The sequence below is a fragment of the Pongo pygmaeus genome, chromosome 9 (genome assembly GCF_028885625.2).
Source record: "Pongo pygmaeus isolate AG05252 chromosome 9, NHGRI_mPonPyg2-v2.0_pri, whole genome shotgun sequence".
Classification (NCBI taxonomy): Eukaryota; Metazoa; Chordata; class Mammalia; order Primates; family Hominidae; genus Pongo; species Pongo pygmaeus.
The window spans coordinates 20784666-20808369 of record NC_072382.2 but is presented as its reverse complement, the minus strand read 5'-3'; the positions used below and the strand labels follow the sequence as shown (position 1 = coordinate 20808369).

Genomic DNA, 23704 nt, shown 5'->3' with positions numbered 1-23704 from the left:
CTGGCCAGTTACATCACTTCAGGCCTGTAGTCCTGGGTGGGAAGCTATTAGGATGAACAGCCTTCCATCATTCCTTCCTACATACTCACCCCGGCACTGGAAGGTGGCTGCAGTCTATAGCAGGCCCTGGGGAAGCAGGAAGTGGTGGCGTACAGAGAAGTGGTATGAAGCAGAGGTGGCAGCCCTCACCTGACCAGCTCTGGCGAAGGGGTCAGATGGGTCCACTGCACCCCACTAGGAGAGCACCAGAAACAGTGCCGGGAGAACCTGGGCCTGGCCCAGTTCAATGTCCCTCACTTCCCAATCCCCACCCCTCCCCCATCCTCCGTGGAAATAAGAGAGAGGAGCCTGGCGAGGGGCATGTCATCATTTTAATGATGTGATCTTTGGTGTTTCCCTCATTAGCTGTAGATTATCCCCTCTCCTCCCACCACAATGTTTCTATGATGAGTTACAAACAGAAAGGAAATCACATTTTCATACTAAAAACAAAATGATCAGAGCCTTGATTTCTCCACTAGAAACTACACGTACAGTTAAGAGTCCACATGCAACACCTTAAATCACAGACTGAGACCTCACATTCTGACCTGGAGTCTCCTCCCCTTCCCCAGCCTTGGGCTAGCTTTGGCCTAGGCTCAGGTAATACTGACACCCACAGGCGCTGCTCCGAGGGCCTTGGGGGGAGGAGAAGATGGGTGGACAAGCCCTGGGGGCCGGCCAGCCTACACCCCCCACTCCTGAGTGAGGACCTGCCCACTGTCCCTTGACCCCATCCTGTATCAGGCAAGCAGGCTGCCCCCTTACCCCACAGTAGTCCCCCATTAGTAAATGCCAAAGTCCCTGTCCTCAAGAATCTGGGAGCCTGGCCCGACCCCCTGTTGGTTTCAGTGGGGTAAGACGACGAAGAGAGGCTGAAGCTCTGGAAGGCTCAGAGTTGGAGGTGGTTTCTGGGGGCCAGGCCACTCCTCCTGTTTCTGGGTTCCTGGTGGCTCTGCCCACCCAACAGGTGGACAGGGCAAAGCTGCCTCGCGGGCCTCTGTCCAGGATGATTGGCCCAGATCTGGAAGACTGTTCACTCTCTGAAGGCTCTGTCCAGGGATGAGTCCCCTGAGCCCATGTTACTAGGAGAAAGTGGGGTGCCTGGCAGAGATACCCACTTGCTCCTCTATTCACATTAAGCCCACAGTGTGGCTCTCCCGGGCTCCAGATCCTGGAAGGTTCTAGTTCCCCGAGGCATGCCTTGCCCATTCGACTGTCTCGTGCCCATTGACTGATCTTCCTCTCCACCCCGACCCTCCTTCTCCTGTTCCCTGATGCAGCCAGCAGCTCTTCCACGTGTCCAGTTCCCAGTCAGCTGTGAGGTCCGGTTTCTGCTTGGCGGTTCGAGGGGAGGCACCAGTGCAACGTTTGTCTCTACCTGTTCCGTGGCTCTCCCCTAGGGCCTGCAGTGTCCCCCCTGCTGCTGCCACCATCCAGAAGGTGGTTGTTATTGGTCAAGTCGCAGTGGAGGGTTGGTCCCTCAGCGCTGGGAAGGGAAACAGGAATGGGGACAGGGGAGGAAGAGGGCAGGGTTGGCTGGGTTGGCTCCCGCCCAGGGGTACCAGGCTGGTCCCAGGAAGCTGTCCGGGGGCTTAGGCCTCGCTCTGCCAGTTGCCCGGCCTCTGGGAGCAGTCCCCGAGAGGTGGAGGGCTGGGGTAAGGAGGTGTGGGCGGCACCAGGTTCAGTGCCCGTCTGAGAGCTGCGGTGAATGCGGTGGCTGACGATGATGTTGTTGCCGAAGCCGCCCATGGAGGCCATGGTGGTGCTCTGCTCCCGCTGCACCACGGCCGTCATGCCGCCCTCCGCCATCAGCCTCTGGATCCTGCTGAGCGCATCTTCTCCACTGGCACCATACTCTGAACCCTCACCTGGCAGATACAAAGCAGAAGAAAGAGCGAATTGGCTGCTGGCCTGGGCCTCTGAGGCAGGTGGGCAGCCACTGGTAGCAGCTGGGGGATTCTTGACTAAACGCAGGATAGAGAAGACTCGCTCCATCACTGTGAAAACCAATCGGAGTCTTGAAAGCTAGACAAAACCCCCAGAATGATCACAATCCATACTTCTGTTTTACTGGTGGGGAAACTGAGGCCTAGGATGGCCAGTTAAGAGGCAGCACTGGCCCAGAAGGCAGCAGGTTGGCCTCAATGAGTTCTCTCAGCACCAGTGGCAGCTTAGCATGCAAGGAGGCAGGTTCAGACAGCTGGTTTTGTCTGCTTGCTCCCTGTTGTGGAAACTCAGCAGACCTAGGGCTGAGCTGGGGTATGCCACCCTTTCTCTGCAAAGAGAGTAGGTACTCTATGGGTGTGGTCCAAAGGGAAACAGTCTGCTCTGCTTCATTACAACGCTGTCTTCCTTCAACGTAGTTTTGTGTTACCTCCTCAAAGCCCCTGAGGAAGCTGAGAGTTTTTATTTATATATATATATATAGATTGATTGATGGAGTCTCACTCTTTCACCCAGGCTGGAGTGCAGTGGTGCGATCTTGGCTCACTGCAAGCTCTGCCTCCTGGGTTCACACCATTCTCCTGCCTCAGCCTCCTGAGTAACTACAAGTGCCTGCCACCACACCCAGCTAATTTTTATATTTTTAGTAGAGACGGGGTTTCGCCATGTTAGCCAGGCCAGTCTCGAACTCCTGACCTCAGGTAATCTGCCCGCCTCAGCCTCCCAAAGGGCTGGGATTACAGGCATGAGCCACCGCGCCCAGCCTTTATTTGTTTTTTTGAGATGGAGTTTTGCTCTTGTCACTCAGGCTGAAGTGCAGTGGCACAATCTTGGCTCACTGCAACCTCCACCTCCCGGGTTCAAGCGATTCTTCTGCCTCAGCCTCCTGAGTAGCTGGGATTACAGGCTCCCACCACACCCGGCTAATTTTTTGTATTTTGAGTAGAGATGGGGTTCCACCATGCTGGCCAGGCTGCTCTTGACCTCCTGACTTCAGGCGATCCGCCCACCTAGGCCTCCCAAAGTGTTGGGATTACAGGCGTGAGCCACCGTGCCTGGTCAGAAGCTGAGAGTTTTAACTGTTCCTTGGAAGGGCTGTTTCCTTCTCTTCTTTCCCTTTACCCGCCGTCTTCACAAGCTATTCCCCAGTTATTGTTCTCCTGGGGCTCAATGCCTGATGCCATATTTCCCAGGAGAGAGTCAACTGACCAGCACAGGCCCCAGGTCTGGGGAGGGAGAGAAGGATCTGTCTGCCACTCCCTCTCCAGAAAGGCCTGAGCATTCCCTTGTGTGGGAACAGAAAAGACTTCGGCTCAAATCTCAGCTCTGTCACTTGCTTGCTGGGTGACCTTGAAAAAAATCCCTAACTCTACCTTGCACGGTGCTGGAGAGAGAAAAGGAGCTAACGCACAGCCCAGGCACTTGGTCAACGGTGCCTGTTGTGATTAACTTGGGGTCTGCAGCAGTGGAACTCTTATCGCTGTGGGACCTCCCTTCCAGCTTTCTGCTCAGCTCTTGGTAGGGTGAGAACCAGGCAAAGACCGTGGGCAACTATGATCAAGGCTCTCAGGCTGCGAGGGATGGCTCCACTGAACTGCTGATTTGTCCCCATCAGCTACTGTTTGGGATTTTGCAGTTTTGGGGGTTTTGATGTTGAGTTTTCTTTCCTTTTGGGGTACTTGCCAGCAGCTATTTTTATGAGACTTTCTTTGCTCCCCTAACCCCACCCATTCCCTTCTCTCTGCCTGCCTCATTAGAGTTGAATTTCCAGGCCAGCGAGTTTCATAGCTTGGTGGCATCTAAGGCCCCAAGAGATCTCTCACCCTTCTTGCTAGTACTTGGCAGCCTCATGCTTCTAGTTCTTTCTACAGGTTTTTTTTTTTTTTTTGAGACCAGGTCTCGCTATGTCACCTAAACTGGAGTGCAATGGTACAAACACGGCTCACTGTAGCTTAAGCCTCTCGGGTGCAAGCAATCCACCCACCTCAGCCTCCTGAGTAGTTGGGAGTACAGGCACGCACCACCACACCTGGCTAATTTTTTGTACTTTTTGTAGAGACAGGGTTTCGCCATGTTGCCCAGGCTGGTCTTGAACTCCTGGGCTCAAGCAATCCTCCTGCCTTGGCCTCCCAAAGTGCTGGGATTACATGGGTGAGTCACTGCGCCCAGCCCCAGTCTTAGACGATCTTCCTCAGCATTATGTCCTCTCTTGCTTTTCTGGACATCCCCTGATAAAGCGCTGCCCTCCATCCCTCAAGGTGGCTGCCCTTCCCCACTTCCTCCTGGGACACCCGGCTCCAGTTCCCAGGGCAGAAGGAGAGAAAACCTGAAGGGCTCTCAGAGTACTGGGTCAACCCCATCTTCAGGGTTTAAAGCCTTCTAACAGTGGGGCAGAGGGTAAGAAGAAAAAGGTCAACCTACAGCCTTGGTGCCCACAGAGATTCTACCCTGGGAGCCAAGGGCTGCCTGGGGAGGCCCCCTGGGGCCCTCCCTGTGCTCACTGTAGCCCCAATGCTTTCTAGGAACTCTGTGCACTGAAGCCCTCACAGCATGGTCTGGGGCGTGCCGTGGCTGGCCTGAGGCCTGCTGGCACTGGAGTGCACTGTGCCCCCCGGGCGCTGTGCCTGGTGAACTCTTAGCTCTTTTCTTTTCTTTTCGAGACAGAGTCTCGCTCTGTCGCCCAGACTGGAGTGCAGTGGCATGATCTCAGCTCACTGCAACCTCCACTTCCCGGGTTCAAGCAATTCTCCTGCCTCAGCCTCCCGAGTAGCTGGGACTACAGGCATGTGCCACCATACCCGGCTAATTTTTGTATTTTTAGTAGAGACAGTGTTTCACCATGCTGGCCAGGCTGGTATCAGACTCCTGACCTTGTGATCCACCCACCTGGACCTCCCAAAGTTCTAGGATTACAGGCTTGAGTCACCACGCCCAGCTCAGTTCTTCTCAAGTAGATTACCAGGAGCAGAACAGGCTGCCTTGGGGCCCTATGGGCGCTGCTGCAGCCAAGCCCCCAGAGAGCCACGGATGGGCTTTCCCAGGCTCTGGTGGAGGCCCTGCTGCTGGCACTCAAGTCTGAGCCCACTGCTTGCTTGCCTATGGCTCCAGGCCTGGCCACCCCTCTCTATGGCTATGACTGTGTCCTAACTGGGCTTCTTGCTTCCAGTCTCCTCCCCTTCCATCTAGTCTCCACATTTTGCTATTACCATCCTAATTCAGCCCTGCTGAATTGAGCTCTGGTTAAGTCTGCACCCTGTTCAAAACCCAGCAGCTACAAAAGCCCTCACAGTAGTCAAAACTCCTTAGCTTGACATTTGAGGACTCTCTGGCCAGACCCTTATCATGCTGCAGACCTTCCTGCCCTGTCCCCCACATTCCTGCAGGTACCCGGCAGCCCTGCTCCCTGCCTGCAAAGATGGGCATACACTGTGCACACTGTGCCATGCTCTTGTCCCGTCTCCTCTGCCACCCAGTTCTCTCTGGTTCCCCAGCTAGAAGGGGCTGCTCCTTCTCTGGGGCCTCACAGTGCTTCACACCTCCCCGTAGCTGTGGCATCTCTCTTCTGGCCTATAAGTTCCTGAAGGTCCTGGACTCAGTTGTATTCTCTTTTGAGTCAAGTCTAATACGTGGGTTTACACTGGGCGTGTATTTGTCAAATACATGTATGGATGAATAAAAGGGCTCCCAGGCTCCTCACAGGGGCTCCAGACTTAAGGATGCTTGGAAAACTGGTCTTGTAACTGCCCATTGCGGGAGAAGCATTTATTTTATTTTATTTTTTTGAGACAGAGTCTCGCTCTGTTGCCCAGGCTGGAGTGCGGTGGCGAGACCTCGGCTCACTACAACCTCCACCTCCCAGGTTCAAGCAATTCTCCTGCCTCAACCTCCTGAGTAGCTGGGATTACATGTGTGCACCACCACACTTAGCTAATTTTTTTTGTATTTTTAGTAGAGATGGGGTTTCACCATGTTGGCCAGGCTGGTCTTGAACTCCTGACCTAGTGATCTGCCTGCCTCAGCCTCCCAAAGTGCTGGGATTACAGGCGTGAGCCACTGGAGAAGCACTTACATGTCTAGTTCTCTCTGGACTTGCTCTTTGAGGGAAGAGACACAATGGATTCATCTCAATGTAATTCCCTCCACAGTGCCCTTGAATTCATGGTGCCTAATACAATACCAGACACAAAGTAAGTGCTCAAAAAAGAATGAATGGAAGATTTTAAAATGTACAAACAAATGGCTCCCCCAGGGCTGGGTGTGGACAGCTTCAGCCTACAGAACTATGAGCTATGCTTCCCTCCTGGGAACTCTTAGCCAAGGCTAAGAGCAACTGAGGGCAGCTGGCACATTCTTCAAGAGAAAAAATACCAGGGCTAGAGGGAAATGGTAGTCATAGTCAGGGATCCAGGCACAGTGGCAGACAGGGGGTTAATTCTGCGGTCTCCTTCTCTGTAGAAAAAGCATCTGTTTTTGTCTTTGAAAATAGGAAATTGATTCAGAGTTCACATGAGGTCTCTTCCTTGGCAAGTCCTAGGACACTCTAGAAGCAGAGGCCCTAGGATCAACAAGTTCCCACCATACCCTGCAACCATATTTAATTCTAGAGGTTTCATTGCCAGAAGAGCAGAAGAGGGAACCGAGACTCAGAGAGTCACAGGAGGAGCTGCCCTTCCTGACCTCTGGGAGTACTGGTCTTCCAGCCCCTCCCTCTTCACATTTGCTTTTTCCTGGCCCAGGGCCCAGGCTACTGCTGCTGGTCTACCAACCATCTTCACCAGACAAAACAGAGGCTCAGATGACCTTTGCTACGGGTCAGGGGCACAGCCATGGTGCTCTCCAAATAGTGGGGCACAGCCATGCTCGGAGGCAGGGCCTTGCCTCAGCTCAGCTAAACTCATTAATTCCATGCTTGCCTGAATGCCCACTGCAAGCTAGGGAGGCACTGTATCAGTGCTGGAAGCCAATGGTAAGCCCAGGAAATGCTTCCCTCCCTTTTCGAGCTACCCTCTTGGCCAGCAGGGTAGGAAAGCTTGCTGTAGAGTCAAATTCTGGGAGAAGTCAAACTCTTGTTAAAGTTGAACATGCAAAAAAGCTGACGCATGCAAATACCCCTGTGGAGGGCTCCTCCTGGAAGGCCTGGAAAGAGCTGAATGGATTTCAACCAAATTTTCATAGAACAAGAAAATGAGAAGTAGCCTAGGAGCCCTTTGGTGCTAACTGACAGAAAAGGGCCAAAGGGAATGGGGAGGGGCAGGGCACAGAACAGCAATTACTACAAGCAGAGCAGGCTTCCCACATTAATAAATCTGGGTGGCTGAGTGTGGCGGCTCATGCCTATAATCCCAGTACTTTGGGAGGCCGAGGCGGGAGGATCACTGGAGCCCAGGAGTTCAAGACCAGCCTGGGCAACATGGTGAAACCCTGTCTCTACAACAAACAAACAAAATAAACAAAATTAGCCAGGTGTGGTGGCGTGTGCCAGGAGGCTGAGGTGGAGGATCCCTTGAGCCCAGGAGGTCGAGGCTGCAGTGAGCCGTGTTCGTGTCACTGTACTCCAGCCTGGATGGAAGAGTGAGATCTTGTCTCAAAAAATAAAAACAAAATAAATAAATCTTCGTGGCTGTAGCAGGTGTGAGTGCAGGTGGGATCTCCCTTCTAGCCCAGCCCAGAAGAGCTGAACTCCCTGACCAGAGGATTTCGCTATCCATGCTCTTGCAGCTCTGGTTTTGTCAATACAAAACCTGCCAGCTGCCTCTGCGTGGGGGAATCTGGGCCCAAAGAGAGCCCTGATCCCTGGGCTCCCCTGAAGAGTCTGACAGCAGAATAGTGGTATGAGTGCCTCAGAGCAAGGCTCCTTGCCCTAGGAGGGACAAGGCTGGACACTGACACCCATCCATCAAGTGCCCATACCCTCTGCCCCGACTCTGCCCACACCTCCCCTGCCCTGACTGGTTTCTGAAAGGGGTATGGTGTGTGGAACAGCTGTGGGTGCAGAGTATAGGCAGACCATGCAGGGATGCAGGCAGGCAGAAGCAGCCAGCTGCCTGGTCTCACTCTGGCTGCTGCTCCCGCTGACCAGAGCCTCAGCTTAGCTGGGGCCGTCCTCTACCGCCTGCTCTACTTTACAGGAGGAGGGGATAGTGGGACAAGGAACCAGGTCTTGCCTCCTAAAACCAAGGAAAAGAGCTCTTTCCCTCTGCCCCACCCTCTGTCCCCATCCCCCCAGAAGAATGAAAAGAACTTATAATTGACTAGAAGCCAGAAATGGGCTGCATGCTAACCAAGAAAACAGCAGAGAATTCTCTGGGAGGTGAAACACCAGCAGACACACTTCTGAAGGTGGCAGCTCCTGCTCCCAGAGCCCCAGCATGTCACCTTCAGGCTGAAGGCCTCACTCCCAGCCCAGTCCCAGTAACTTGCCCTCCCCATTCATCCAGTGTCAGTTCTCCACATGCACCAGACATGCCATGAACACAAATTAGTGGTCCTTTATGCAGTAACATGTCTTTGAACTTGGTGCCATTGCACGTGTTGAGACATGTCTCCAGGAATGCTTCCCCACCACCCTACTTCACCTGACTCCTATTCATCCTTGAAGACTAGGCTCAGGGCCACCTCCTCCAGGAGTCTCCCCTAAGCCCCACAGGCTGGGCACAGCCCCTCCTCCTCTATGCTCCAGAGGTCCTCATCACACTAAAACAATTATCAGTTTAGGCGCCCATCTCCCTCTCTAGACTGTGAGCTCCTCATGGAAGGACAGAGAGGCCTACTTGTCTTCACCACTTTTACCAAGTGGCTGACACATGGTAAAAGCTCAGTGAAATCAAATCAGAAAGCGCTGCCTAGCTGGGCGCAGTGCTTCATGCCTGTAATTCCAGCACTTTTGGAGGCCAAGAAGGGAGGCTTGCTTGAAGCCAGGAGTTCAAGACCAGCCCGAGCAACACGGCGGGACCCTATCTCTATAAAAAAAAAAAATGATTAAAAAAAATAGCTGGGCATGGTGGCGCACACCTGTAGTCCCAGCTAGTCAGTAGGCTGAGGCAGGAAGATGGCTTGAGCCTAGGAATTCAGGACTGCAGTGAGCCATGATGGCGCCACTGTATTCCAGCCTGAGCGACAGAGTGAGACTCTATCTTTATTTCATTTATTTATTTATATTTGAGACAGGGTCTCATTCTGTCTCCCAGGCTGGAGTGCAGTGGCATATCACAGCTCACTGCAGTCGCCACATCACAGCTCACTGCAGTCGCCACCTTCCAGGCTCAAGCAATCTTCCTGCCTCCAGCCTCCAGAGTAGCTGGGACTACAGATGTGTGCCACCATGCTCGGCTAATTTTGTGTATATTTAGTAGAGACAAGGTTTTGCTGTGTTGCCCAGGCTGGTCTTGAACTCCAGGACTCAACGGATCCTCCTGCCTTGGCCTCCTAAAGTGCTGGGACTACAGGTGTGAGCTACCATGCCCAGCTGAGATTCTATCTTTATTTATTTATTTTATTATTATTATTATTTTTGAGACAGAGTCTTGCTTTGTTGCCCGGGCTGGAGTGCAGTGGTGTGATCTTGGCTCATTGCAACCTCTGCCTCCCAGGTTCAAGTGATTCTCCTGCCTCAGCCACCTCATTAGCTGGGATTACAGGTGCCCACCACCATGCCCGGCTAATTTTTGTATTTTTAGTAGAGACAGTGTTTTGCCATGTTGGCCAGCTGGTCTTGAACTCCTGATCTCAAGTGATCTGCCCACCTCAGCCTCCCAAAGTGCTAGGATTACAGCCATGAGCCACCACACCCAGCTGAGACTCTATCTTTAAATTTAAAAAAAAAAAAAAAAAAAAAAAAAAAAGGGCCAGGTGTGGTGGCTCACACCTGTAACTACAGCACTTTGGGAGGCCAAGGTGGGAGGATCACTTGATCCCAGGAGTTCAAGGCCAGCAAAGGCAACATAGCGAGACCCCATCTCAAAAACAAAACAAAACAAACAACACACGATTCCAGTGACTGCTATTTGCACATACATATATACATACTACAAACATACATAAGGGGCTGGCCGGGTGTGGTGGCTCACGCCTGTAATCCCAGCACTTTGGGAGGCTGAGGTGGGCATATCACTTGAGGTCAGGAGTTCAAGACCAGCTTGGCCAACATGGCGAAACCCCGTCTCCACTAAAAAATACAAAAATTAGTTGGGAGTGGTGGCAGGCGCCTGTAATCCCAGCTACTCAGGAGGCTGAGGCAGAGAGAATCACTTGAACCTGGGAGGCAGAGGTTGCAGTAAGCTGAGATTGCACCACTGCACTCCAGCCTCGGCGACAGAGTGAGACTCCATCTCAAAAAATAAAAAAAGAGGCTAGGCACAGTTGGCTCACGCTTTTAATCCCAGCACTTTGGGAGGCTGAGGTGGGCGGATCACGAGATCAGGAGTTCGAGACCAGCCTGGATAACATGGTGAAACCCTGTCTCTACTAAAAATACAGAAATTAGCCGGGCATGGTGGCACATGCCCAGCTACTCGGGAGGCTGAGGCAGGATAATCACTTGAACTCGGGAAGCAGTGGTTGCAGTGAGCTGAGATCCCAGAGGTTGCAGTGAGCCGAGATCGCGCCATTGCACTCCAGCTTAGGTGACAGAGTGAGACTCTGTCTCAAAAATAAATAAATAAATAAATAAAAATAAAAAGAAGAGGCTGCCTAAGAGAATGGTCCACTTCTCCAAACCCCTCCCGCTGTCAGGGTTTACTGGGAGCTCTGAGAGGTCTGCCTCCTACTGAGAGGGCTGGCCCGCTGGCTCCACTGGAGAAGCCCGTGGTGGTTCCCTTTTGCCTGGCCCTCAGGCTTCCTGGAAAAGGCCTAATGGACTCCAGAGCAGCTCAGAGTCCAAAGAAACCTGCAAAAAAGGGCCTGAAGATGGCAGAAGGAGCCTTCCACCACCTCCTCCCAGAGGCTCACAGCGGAGGTTGGCTGCTCCAGCCAGCACCACCTTATGGTCATGGCCGCAGTGAGGGGCTTCCACCAAGCACAAATGCAGGAGGTGGGCTGTGCTACAGACCAAAGAGGGACTTCACTTTGAGAATTCTCAGTTCATGGCATAGAGAGCGACCATGCAATACCCTGTGGGGGACTGCGGTGTAGAAAGCCGTTCCCTGGGGTGATAGGCACGTTTGTTATTCTTTGCCTGACATGCACCATGGCTTTTCCTCCCATAGTCTCTTCTGGGCAAATGGCTCAACACAGACTTAGAAAATGTGTCTGTTTGGAGGCTGCTTTGTTTGGAGCTAGGACCAGCAAGGGGGCTGGAGGTAGGGGGTGAGGATAGCAACTGAGTGAGAACAGCCTGTTTAACACAGCTGCTGACGGACTCCTAAGTGGCTCGAGCTCTGCTGCTGGGAAGTGCTAATTGGTTTTTAAAAGTGTGAGGCTGGCACAGAGAGTCAGGGCCGAGTGTGGCAGAACCACACCTGAAATAGGTGAGAGGAAGGGGCTGATGATATGCCAGGCTGCAGCCAAAATGTCAACGAGCCCCAGGTGTGACAGGAGTGTGAGAGGTCCTCCCATGGGGCAGTCCCAAATCTGCCACACTGGTAGGGGGACGACAAGCTAGGCTGTGGTTTGGCCCCAGAAGCTAAGGCCTGGGTATACTTCTCTGGAATGGCAGCTTGCAGGAGGGAGTCTCCCTTTAGCCCTTTCAATTCAGGCTTTCTGTGCTCTCTCTTTGGAAAAAGAGCCTGGGTCCTCACATTTTAGAGGACAGGGATGTCAGCGTACTTGGTGGGAGCTGAGGCCAGCTGCAAGAGTGACCCAGCTCAGGGAAACCATGTCGCTGCTGAGGAGGCTCTTAATGCCACCAGGTGGGCATCACCCAGACATGGGAAGGGGTACGCATCCTGAGTGGGAAGTGGCACTCACTCGGTCTTAGGGTCCCTCTCCCACCCCTTCCAGCGCCACACGGCTCCTACCTTCACCAGGACCTGAGGCGGCTGTCCCTGGCTCCGGCACCTCCCTCTCAGTCTGTGTTTCGGCATTCTGCAGCTGAAGGGCCAGAGTCTGGGTGCCCTGAGATGTCACTGAGGTGGTAGGGTTCCGGGGCTGCAGCCCAATGGCATTCATCAGCCCCATGTCTCTGTCTGTCCTCCATGTGGCTCTGCTGGTTCTAGGGAGAGAAAGGCAGACTGAAGTCAGATAGGGCTTGGGACAGCGCCCCTCACAGCACTCTGCTGGCTCTGTGCCAATCCTCAGGGCAGTGTGGGCCAGGCCCTGCGCTCCTGCAACTACCTCTTGATGGCGGTTAACTTGTCTGTGTCCATTCTCCCCCAAGGTTAGTCTATACCCTGGAACAATGAAAGGCCACAGAAACATCCAATCTTGCAACCCTGGCTCACTCAGTCATGCCCTTCAACAACAGACCCCTGTCGGGGAGTGGGGAGGAGCTGTAGAGATGGCTGATCTGAAAAGACATTAATGAAATTCAGGAGGCCAGTAGCTGAGATCATGGGATAAAGAGTGAGCACTAGAAAAAGGTCCTTTCTCTCTTTAGCTTTACCTTCCTTCCAACTGTATGCTCATAAGATTCCACTTTGAATTCTTGAATTTCCAAGTGAACTGAGAACTCCACTTTGGAGGGAAAGAACTGGAACTCTTTTTTTTTTTTTGGTGAGACAGTCTCACCCTGTCACCCAGGCTGGAGTGCAGTGGCGCAATCTCAGCTCACTGCAACCTCCGCCTCCAGGATTCAAGCGATTCTCCTGCCTCAGCCTCCCGAGTAGCTGGGATTACAGGCATACACCACCATGCTCGGCTAATTTTTGTATTTTTAGTAGAGAGGGGTTTCACCATGTTGGCCAGGATGGTCTGGATCTCCTGACCTCGTGATCCGCCCGCCTCAGCCTCCCAAAGTGCTGGGATTACAGGCGTGAGCCACCGCGCCCATCCAGGACTGGAACTCTTATGAGGCTGTTCTGGGATCCTCTTTCCAGGGCCTTCTGAAAACAGACCCTTGCCGGTAGGGAGCATAGGCTGTCCTACAAGGAAGGTTCCGGCCAATGCTAACATCCCCCTTCCTTGGGCATGTCCCAGGCACTGCCTTGGAATAGCTGGAGCTGGCAGCAGAGGCAGCCCAGGGCTTTTGAGACTATCACCAGACACTCATATTTCTAGCTGCTTCTGGGACTATTCCTCCAGGTATGCTCAGCAATTCCTAGGGGAAGTAGCAATTGCTTTGGGTTTATCAACAACCCAGCGCTTTGTTCCAGTCTTCATTAGTGAATTAAGTGATGAAAGGATCAGTACCAGATTTCTACTAATGGGTGCCTCAAGAGGATTTGTCCCTCGGCTACAGCCCTGGGCAGCTTGGTCCCTGAGGTCCTGGTCATCTGGAAGAGCCTGGGCCATGGAGCAGACTTCATGGGGCGGCATCCTTCTCCAGGCCCTATCTTCTCTCCTCACCCCAAGTGTGCCCAGGCACCACGGCCAGGATGGGAGAGGGCCAGGGGGTGGTTCTACAGCAAGACTCTGAGAGCAGAGCTTTTGTTCTCTTTCTTAGCCACACAACACTTTTCTCAAATGAAACTGTACACAAAAGATCAAGGAGGTGCTGCTCTGGTTGAGGAGGGACCCAGAGCCCTAGAGGGCGCTGCTTAAGAGCCCATCAAAAGCAGGAGGAAGGGACGGGCCTCCAGCCAGCTGCTCCCTGCCTACTTCCCAAACATACCCAGGCCGCTCGCTGCTCCTGCTGTTGGAATGGACAGTGAAGACCGTCTCGTTCAGCTGGTCCCAGTAGTACTCAACACCAGAGTTTAAGGCCCTAAAAATCAGTTGGGAAGGGTACAGAAGAAGGTGAAAGGCATTAGAGAGGGAAGGATAAGAGCTCCTGAAACTCCTGGCTTTGTGGACTGTGGCTGCCCATCCTTTCTGTCTCCTGGGGCTGAGCTGAAACCAAGACCAGAGCTGCTGCCTCATCAGGATGCTCAGTGCTGGGGCAATTCAGACAAATCTCTAATAGCCTAAATGCCTGGAATGGTGGGTTTAGCTTCTCCCTTCCCCCTGACAAGCCTAACTGGCTCCTCCTTGGAGCTAAGAGACAGCTAAAAAATAGCAACAACAGATACAGGCAGTGGGTCCTGAGTATTCTTCAGACACAGAGAAAGGAACTAAGATGGCAAATGTGAGGCTGGAGTGAGGCCCACTGGAGAGATACAGAGCCATGGACAGCTCTGCCCAATGGGCATGCCTAGTCTTGAAAAGCAGAGGCCTTGGCCGGGCACCGGTGGCTCACGCCTGTAATCCCAGCACTTTGGGAGGCCGAGGCGGGCAGATCACGAGGTCACAAGATCAAGACCATCCTGGCCAACACTGTGAAACCCCGTCTCTACTAAAAATACAAAAATTAGCTGGCCTTGGTGGCACGTGCCTGTAGTCCCAGCTACTCAGGAGACTGAGGCAGGAGAATCACTTGAACCGGGAGGCAGAGGTTGCAGTGAGCTGAGATCGCGCCACTGTACTCCAGCCTGGGTGACAGTGCGAGACTCTGTCTCAAAAAAAAAAAAAAAGAAAAGAAAAGCAGAGGCCTCAGAAAACAAAGACAGTGCAGGCTCTCGCCCCTGGGGCGGCCTGAGCAGAGGAAGACAAACTTCACCAAAAGTCAGCTATTTAACCTAGAGGCCTAGGTCAGCCTCCTTTAACAACAGAAGTTACTTCCATAAACAGCAAACATCCCCAAGTGAGTGGATTATAGGATGCTGGGAGGTGCTTCCTTCCTAAACATGGGTGTTGGCTAGGACAGAGACCAGGCAGGGCCTGGATGACGAGGAACTGTGTCCCAGGAGGTCCCAGGAGGCTGTGCTGCCTCAGGTAAAAGGCAATAAAACCAGGCACTGAGCCTCCAAATCTGCCTTTTTTTCTGAGATGGAGTCTCACTCTGACGCCCAGGCTGGAGTGCAGTGGCATGATCTCAGCTCATTGCAACCTCTGCCTCCTGGGTTCAAGTGATTCTCCCGCCTCAGCCTCCTGAGCAGCTGAGATTACAGATGTGTGCCACCACGCCCGGCTAATTTTTATATTTTTAGTAGAGATGGGGTTTCACCATGTTGGCCAGGCTGGTCTCAAACTCCTGACCTCAAGTGATCTGCCCACCTTGGCCTCCCAAAGTGCTAGCATTACAGGCATGAGCCACTGCGCCCAGCCCAAATCTGTCTTTTTAAAATTTTGTTTATTTTTTATTTTTTATTGTTTGAGATGGGGTCTCACTATGTTGCCCAGGCTGGTCTTGAACTCCTGGGCTCAAATGATCTTCCCACCCCGGCCTCCCAACATGTTGGGATTACAGGCGTGAGCCACCATGCCCAGCCCAAATCTGTCTTTAGAGGGTAACTATGATTAGGCTTCACCTGAGGGAATACTACTTGCTTCTTTGAAGGGAAAGAGCCACAGCCAAACAAAAGTGCTCTTCTTTTCACTGCCCTGTAGTAAACCTCTCCCAGCTCCTTTTAAGGGGCCTGTCAGGCTGTGGAGCTGGTGTAATTCCAAAGGTCACCTCTTTAAAAAGCAGTACAGTTGTCCCTTGGTATCTTTGGGGAATTGGTAATCCCCTGTGGATACCAAAATCTATGGTTGCTCAAGTCCCTAATACACAAACTATCCATATCCTTTTGTATACTTAAAATCATCTCTAGATTACTTGCACTAATACAATGTAAATTATGCAAATAGTTATTATTCTGTATTGCATCTCACTCTGTTGCCTAGTCTGAAGTGCAGTGGTGTGATCATGGCTCACTACAGCCCTGACTTCGCTGGGCTCAGGTGATTCTCCTACCTCAGCCTCCCAAGTAGCTGGTACTACAGGCGTACCTAACCACGCCTGGCTAAATTTTTTTGTTTTTTGTTTTGTAGAGAGAGGGTTTCACCATGTTGCCTAGGCTGGTCTCGAATTTCTGGGCTAAAAAATCTGCCTACCTCAGCCTCCCAAAGTACTGGGATTATAGGTGTCAACCACCGTTCCCAGACTAACTGTATTGTTAATTTTCACTGTTTTTTTTTTCCCCCAAATGCTTTTGATTTATGGTTTGCTGAATCCACGAATGTGGAACCTGCAGATACCAAGGGCCAACTGTTTATCCTTCGTCTTCTAAACAGCCATTTTTGTGGGGTTTGGGGACTGAGAACTAGATGGGCATTGGAGAGCAAAGGTGAGAAAAGGCTACCTTACATTATGGAAGAGGTAAATGGCCAGAAGTAACAGCAGAGGCCTCCAAAAACAAACTCATCTCTGTTTTTGGTGAGCAAATCCTGTCTGTGTTAGATACCATGTGAAGCTGGCTGCCAGGAAGACTGATTTACAAACTTGTCAAGATATATTGACAGGTTGCAATACCACATGGGTCCCTGCCAAATCCCTCTTCTGGAATTCTTGCTAGCCAGGGCTGGTTAGTGACAACAAACTGTTCACATCAGACCTACAACAAACCATGTACTTCCTGACCTGGAACCTTCCTTCCTATCTCAGAAAAGAGGCCACAAGAAGGCCTGCTGTCTGAGCTGGGACTGTCAGCATAATGCTGGTGGCCAAAAGGTCCCCTCGAATGCTTTTCATCCAGGCAGCAGCACAGAACATCATCGGCTCAGAGCTGTGACCTTGGCTATTGACTGAAGAGGTCCACTGCCAACAGAACAGGGGCCGTACTTCCTGTCTCAGATGTGTTGCTCCACTATGCCTCCCCATCCCAATCCTTTCTGCTCCCCACAAACAGGTCTAATTCTAAGCCTGGATTTGCTTTACTTTCTGTGGTCAGAGAGCTGGACTACAATGAGCTCATGGATTTGGTTTCAATTCCAGGCACTGTACCAAGGAATAGAGTTGAAGACACCCTCTCTGGCTACTGAAACTCTTAGCTTTCTTTCTTTCCCTTTTTTTTTCTGAGATGGAGTTTCATCCTTGTTGCCCAGGCTGGAGTGCAATGGTGTGATCTCGGCTCACTGCAACCTTAGCCTCCCGGATTCGAGCGATTCTCCTGCCTCAGCCTCCCGAGTAGCTGGGATTACAGGTGTGTGCCACCATGCCTGGCTAATTTTTGTATTTTTAGTAGAGACAGGGTTTCGCCATGTTGGCCAGGCTGGTCTCGAACTCCTGACCTCAGGTGATCTGCCTGCCTCAGCCTCCCAAAGTGCTGGGATTACAGGCGTGAGCCACCGTGCCCGGCCTGAAACTCTTAGCTTTCAATACCCAGTGTCACTGACTGTCTGTGAGGTAAAGAATGATCCCAACATGTCCTGGTGTCTTCTTGGGTCTCAGTGAGGGTGAATGAGTCACTGTTTGCTCTGGGTTCTTCCTGGGAGCTACACAAATACACCAAGGGAGGAGGAAGGCTGGGAGGTCCAACCAGGGCCAGGCTTTTCCACTGGGCTTCCACCTCACACCTGGCTTCCTCCACAGCATCTGGAAGCTGTGCTTCTGGGCCTGGCTCAACAACTTCCTCATGCTGAGACCTTCCAGGGCTCCCTGAACAGACCTGAGCTCCCTCAGTGGTCATGATGCTCTCTTCACAGAACTTCTGGCTCTGAACTTCCCAACTTCTTGGGACCATTCCCTTGGATAACATTCATCTTTCATTTATCAGTGACACGGCTGCAGAGGATCAGACCAAAGATGCCTGGTGTCTCTGCAGCACGGGAAAGAGCCAGCACCTGGCTCTTAGTGCCTCGCCTGAAAGATGTGGTTTCCGTGGCAATTTTGGCTCCCTTTTGATTCGGAGGCATGCTTTCCCCTCCCTGGGTGATGATACTTGACTATAATTACCATGATTACAGAAGGGACAGAGCTGAGGCCTTGTCAGGAGCCCCACAGTTGGCCAATGGGCCAGATGCCCCATAGTCTCAGCCCACCTCTCTTCTGCCATGAGTCCCCTGATTCTGTCCTTTGAGCTGACTCTGAGAGGCAGTGGGCTTCCCGCCAGCACCTCCCCCTGCCACATTTGCAGGGCTGGTTTATGAGGCCGGAAGTAAGCAAGCACCCCCTCATATCAACCTGGCACTTCACACCCCCCATGGTTATTAGTGGGGGTACTGGCTGGCTGGCAGACAGCCAGAGGCACAGCAGCAGCTTGGGCAGAGTGCAGGTGGGGGAGCAAAGGAGGAGGGAGTGCCTCACTGCCAGGAAGGGCGGGATGACTGCGCTATCAGCCCCCGGGATGGCTTTGTAGAGGGGCTGACTGGCCAGTTGTTTGTCTTCTTGCCTGTCCTAAGAATTCCTTCCCCTGGAGAGACGGAGGATTTTTGAAGGCCTTAGTCTACTGCCAAGTGGGTTTTAGTACCACCAAGAGATGCCCAAGGAGCTTGTTCCTCTGTCTTTGTGCTTGGAGAGAGTGCTGAGGCGAAGACAATGGAGGAGAAATCAAGAGCAGTATTGAGAGCACAAAATGGGGCACAGCTGCCTGTGCCTGGGACAAAGGCAGACAGCCACCTGTTTCAGAGGGAGGGCTGCAATCTTGGCCCAGCTGGCTGGCTGGATCCTGTGCCCTTGGGAATGGGTGTGCCAGGGAGCTGTATCACCCAGGGATAGGCAGCTGCCTATGAGAAACACAAGAACCCTGAGCTCCTACTTCCCTATTTGTTCTCCTCATTTGAGACTGGAGACCACTCATCCGTAGACTGCTCAAAAGACATGAATGCGCTCACTGATCCTCTCTCATTTCCCCCTGCATCCACGCCTGACCTGCTGAAACGTCTCAACATGATCTAAAGCTGCATTCTTTACCTGAGGTCTTAAAGAGTTACAAAAGTATGTCTGTGTTATTGTGGCATATTTTTCTGTGGAAGACAGTACATTACTTTCGTCAGAATTTTAAAGGGGTTTTTGAGTGAAAAGGGCTCTGGATAGTAAAGTGAGGAATTCTAGTTCTGTCATCTATCTGTTAGGAGGCCTCAGAGGAGTCTTAACTTCCTTAGGTGTATATTGCTCACACACAGTCTTCCTTGCCTAAGCTTTGAAGAACTTAAGTCATGTCCATGTCCAATTTATATGGTACCCTTACATTTTGGGCCCTAAGGCTTGAGGCATTTGCCAACCTGACCCAAGAAGTCAGGAGAAACAGCAACCAAAAAAGATGGGCTAAACTAGTTTTCTCTTAGTCCAACACAACTTGGTCTGTGACGGGACACTGTTCAATGTGTCTAGTGCTAATGCCATCTTACTCAGGGAAGAGGCTTGAGTTCCTGGTGGGTAAGAGAGTTCCCCAGGCAGCCCAAGATGGCTTAGGCCAGCTGAGACTCTGGGATGCTGGAGCAACATATGGGGAGAAAAGAGAAAACAGAAGCCCAAGTCAGTTTCATGTTTGGCTGAGATGACTGTGACTGACACAAAGTAGGTAGGCTGGGGTTTCAGACATAAAAACCTTTGTGAGGCCACAACGAACTGGGTGTAGATTATTTTTGCAAGGGAGAGGACTAGAAATTTGGCTGGGACAAAAGTTAGTGGTGGAAGCCATAGACAAAACAACACTGCTGAGGAAAGAGGTCTCGGAGAAACAGGGAAAGAAAGGCCTGTAACTGAAGTGTAAGTAAGAGTAGAATCATAGTCCAGAATTCTGTGCCAGTTTTGGAAAACATGCTTATTAGATTCCTCTTATGAACTGTTAAGAAAAGAGAAAAGACAATCAGCATCATGTGCTTTGGGGAAAAGGAATATTTCAGGACAGATCCTGGGACTAGGGACAGGCCAGAGGAAGGGCAGAAACTGAGAGACCCAAGGAGATAATGAAAATGCTCTCTGGACGCTCCAGAGAGGTGAAAGATGGTCTCTGGAGCAAGTGGCTTGCAACACAAAACATTCTTGCAGCTCCAAGCGCAGCCTGACCAGGCTAGGCTTAGACAGTAGTCTGTCTTTAGGAGGAGCTCAAAAAATTCAAAATGGAATGCAAGAGCTGCCCTAAGAACCAGGTTTCCTTTCTCCTGGGCCACTGACCTAACTCAGCCCATAAGGACTCAATCAGCAGTTCCCTACCAGGCCACATGAGCTGACCCAAATACATCCTTTAGGAGAAACTATCAAGGGTCCCATCAAAAGGCAACACGGGCACTTCCGATAACCAGAGACCCTGATGGAACTGTCACACCACACTCTGTGATCTGCAGAACACTCTGGGAAAAAGACTCTGCACCAAGTGGAGGTCAACATGAGGACAGCCTGGAGGCAGAAGTGGCATTTAGTTGGCTGGAACCTTGCAACGTCCCACACAGCAATCAGCCTGATCTGCAGTGAGGCAGAGCTTCACACTCTCCACCTGGCTGGGGCTGGAAACTGATGACAGACCTGGCTGACTCTCAGCGTCTCTAATGAATGGATGCCTGGAGAAACCCTGACCTCCATATAAAGCCAAAGGAAGGGGAAGGGGTATCATCAGGACTTCAGACACAAATCCCCTCCTACTCCCTACTTCAAGACCAGATAATAATTTCTTTGACTGTAAATTGAGCTTTTCTTTTCTTTTTTGAGACAGAGTCTCACTCTGTCGCTAGGTTGGCGTGCGATGGCATGATGTCAGCTCACTGCAACCTCTGCCTCTCAGGTTCAAGCGATTCCCCTGCCTCAGCCTCCTGAGTAGCTGGGACTACAGGCACGTGCCACTATGCCCGGCTAATTTTTTGTATTTTAGTAGAGACGGGGTTTCACCACATTGACCAGGATGGTCTCAATCTCCTGACCTCATGATCCGCCTGCCTCAGCCTCTCAAAGTGCTGGGATTACAGGCATGAGCCACTGTGCCCAGCCCCAAATTGAGCTTTTCAATCTGCTTTCACTAGTACAAGCTAGAGCTCCAGACAGAAAGGAAAACAAGCAAGACAGAATCCGGCTATAAGAGATCAGTGGCTTAACAAATTAGGGTTTCAACAATACCTGTTTCCAATTCTTTTTAAGTTAAGGTCTATGGCATTTACTCAAACCCAAGACCACCTGTTGAATTTTTCTAACAGGGTTTAAAAAAGAATCTTTGATATCTATGCTTTTGACTGCAGGGAAACTTTAGTATCACTAGGAAACCAGAGAACAAGGGAAAACAAAGAAAAAAAAATACTGCCTTTAGATTCAAGAAAACATGATCACTAAATCAGTCTCTGGATGAAATGTGAAATGGGGAGCTAATCCTACCAGCTCCTTCCTGTGGGAAGAGGGCCCTTTAAGGAGTGGCGCTGAGAATGAGGCAGGCTCTAGATGGATTGACATTTCCCATCTAAAAGACCCCAATTGGTGAATACTGATTACCCCAGTCCTCGGCCCCAGTGATCCCTCAACCCCCACACTTTAAGCCACTTACTCTGGTCGGCAGATCACCAGGTCTCCTTTGTTAGTACCATAGGCCAAGCCAAGCCCTGGCTCAGGCAGCCAACGGGCAGAGTTGATACTGACATGTCTCCGCTGGTCGGCAGGCATGGGATAAAGGACGTTGAAAACTCTCTAGGTAGAGGAAAAGAGGGAAAAAAAGAGAATGGGAGGAGAAACAATTTGTTACCAAGAATAACAAAATCCAGGGAGAAACAAATTACAGGGAGGAAAGGAGGTGGTTAGGCTGGGAACAGGATGACTCTTTTTTTTTTCTTTTTTTTTTTCTCTCTCTCTCTCTCTATATATATTTTATTATTATACTTTAAGTTCTAGGGTACATGTGCACAATGTGCAGGTTTGTTACATATGTATACACGTGCCATGTTGGTGTGCTACACCCATTAACTCGTCAGTTACATTAGGTATATCTCCTAATGCTATCCCTCCCTGCTCCCCCTACCCCAACGACAGGCCCCGGGTGTGATGTTCTCCTTCCTGTGTCCAAGTGTTCTCATTGTTCAGTTCCCACCTATGAGTGAGAACATGCAGTGTTTGGTTTTCGAACAGGATGACTCTTAACTCATGCCTGAGACCTTGGGGCAGCAAGAGAGATGGGATTCTCTTAGCTTTGGGGAGAGCTAGGTCTCTTTTAAGAAATACTAGGGGACTCTATGGCTCTAAGAATGCGCTCTCCTTAGAGCCTTTTAGCTAACTTCATTGCTTTTAAATTAACTCCCTGGAAAGCCCCATAAAGCCCACCATACCAGGACGGACTGCCCATAACTTTCCTCTGACCAGGCCAACCAGTGAGCATCAGCTTTGGCTGGTAGTCCTGTTACCATGGAAATCACAGTGCTCTCACAGCAATGGGGAATTGGAGGTGATAGGGGGGCGGGAGGGGGTGATAACATCAGAGAACATTCTTAATTCATCTAATTAAAAGCAATGTTAAAACTGCTATTGTTAAGGAAACCTAAAAGGTGCATTAAGATGGAGGGAGCGGAGCAGAGGGGAATTGTGAACATTCAGGCACACAACTTGTTTCTAGCTTATATAAATCACTGTTAAATTGATTGTTTCTCTTTTTCCAAGCTAATATTTTCTGAGCGGCATATTTTCTGAGTATGTAGGGTTTGGGCTGAAGGTAAACTATGGCCTCACAGTCTCTTTGGCCACTCTCCGATATGTTTTAGAAGCAACTTAATCAGAGATAGGGGCAGGTCAGTGGAAGAATAAAAGACATGGGCTTTACAGTTAATAAGACTTGGGTTCAACTCCTGATGCCGCTACAAAACAATATCTCTAGATCTTAACTTGGAACAAACACATACATTCAAATAATTTGGGAGATTAAAAGAGATGATGTATAAAATGCCTGCCATGGTGCAAGCTCCTAAATAGTAACTGCTATTATTGTGACCAGGAACCTGCATCTGAGTCTCTTCACGAATGATCATCAGGGCCTATGGAAACGACAGGAAGCTGAAACTCTATAAACTGGAGTTTATTTCCCTTCTTGCTTCCCCAGTTTTTAATCTATCAAATATGAACTTCATTTCATCTGCCTTTATCTGCCCCTAGGGTTGATACAAGGGGAAAAAAAGATAAAACAAATGAGCATGTGGTTTAGACAGTAACATTCATAAATGAACTTAGAGTGGTACAATAATAATTATTTTTCTGACTATTCTGATGAGGGATGAAGGTGGGGAGGGAGGAAGGCAGGGAGGGATGATTGAGTCTGAACTAAGGGTCCACTCCATTTATGCAAATCAAGTGATAAGCAGCCCTGGATCTGAGAACACATGTTCATGTGCCTTGGGGTGCCTATCTGAAAGGCCTTTGACAGGACAGCCTCCAAAATGGAGAAGACAGCAGCACATGTCCTCAATATACTGACACACACACACACAGAATCTTGTTATTAGTAATTTTCTAGGTGTTGTGGTGCTGAGAAATGTGCCCAGGTAGCTAAATGGTACTCTTCCAGAGTGGCCTAGCTATGGTCCTGAGGTCAAATGGGCCTTTTATAGACATGGAACTGGTTCAGGTTTGAGGCACAGCACTGACTGCCCTGTGGCAGCTGCATTAGGAACCTCCTACACCCTTCCTGTAGGACTCAACTCCAAATGTAAGGAATTCATTAAGGCTCCTTAAATCTTTGCTCTAACTGAGGAGACTATTAAAAAAGAACCCAATGAAGTTAATGAATTTCTCTCGTAGTTATCCGGAGTGTGGCTGCTTGGCCTTTGGATCATCTCCTCCTGGCTGGCAGGAGTCTCAAACAAATTCATGGCTGCTATTCTCCACTCAGCCTCACTGGCTGAACGGGCACAGATATGGTAATACCACTCTTTCTCCTTTGCACCTAATCAATATTTTGCCTTTAAATCAAGCAATGAGGTGTGG

General features: G+C 50.8%; 1 protein-coding gene across 15 annotated transcripts in view; it reads right to left on the bottom strand.

Moving 5' to 3' along the window:
• Window positions 1-353: 353 nt before the first annotated feature.
• Window positions 354-23704, bottom strand: part of AMBRA1 (autophagy and beclin 1 regulator 1) — a 198378-nt gene continuing 175027 nt past the window's right edge. For all 15 annotated transcript variants that reach the window (XM_054439737.2, XM_054439746.2, XM_054439747.2 and 12 more), the window contains 4 exons: window positions 21288-21427; window positions 13691-13783; window positions 11940-12133; window positions 354-1910 (listed from right to left, as the gene is read on the bottom strand). In XM_054439737.2, coding sequence (XP_054295712.2) covers window positions 1417-1910; window positions 11940-12133; window positions 13691-13783; window positions 21288-21427 — 921 coding nt within the window. In that variant the 3' untranslated portion in view covers window positions 354-1416. The remainder of the gene's footprint in view (window positions 1911-11939; window positions 12134-13690; window positions 13784-21287; window positions 21428-23704) is intronic.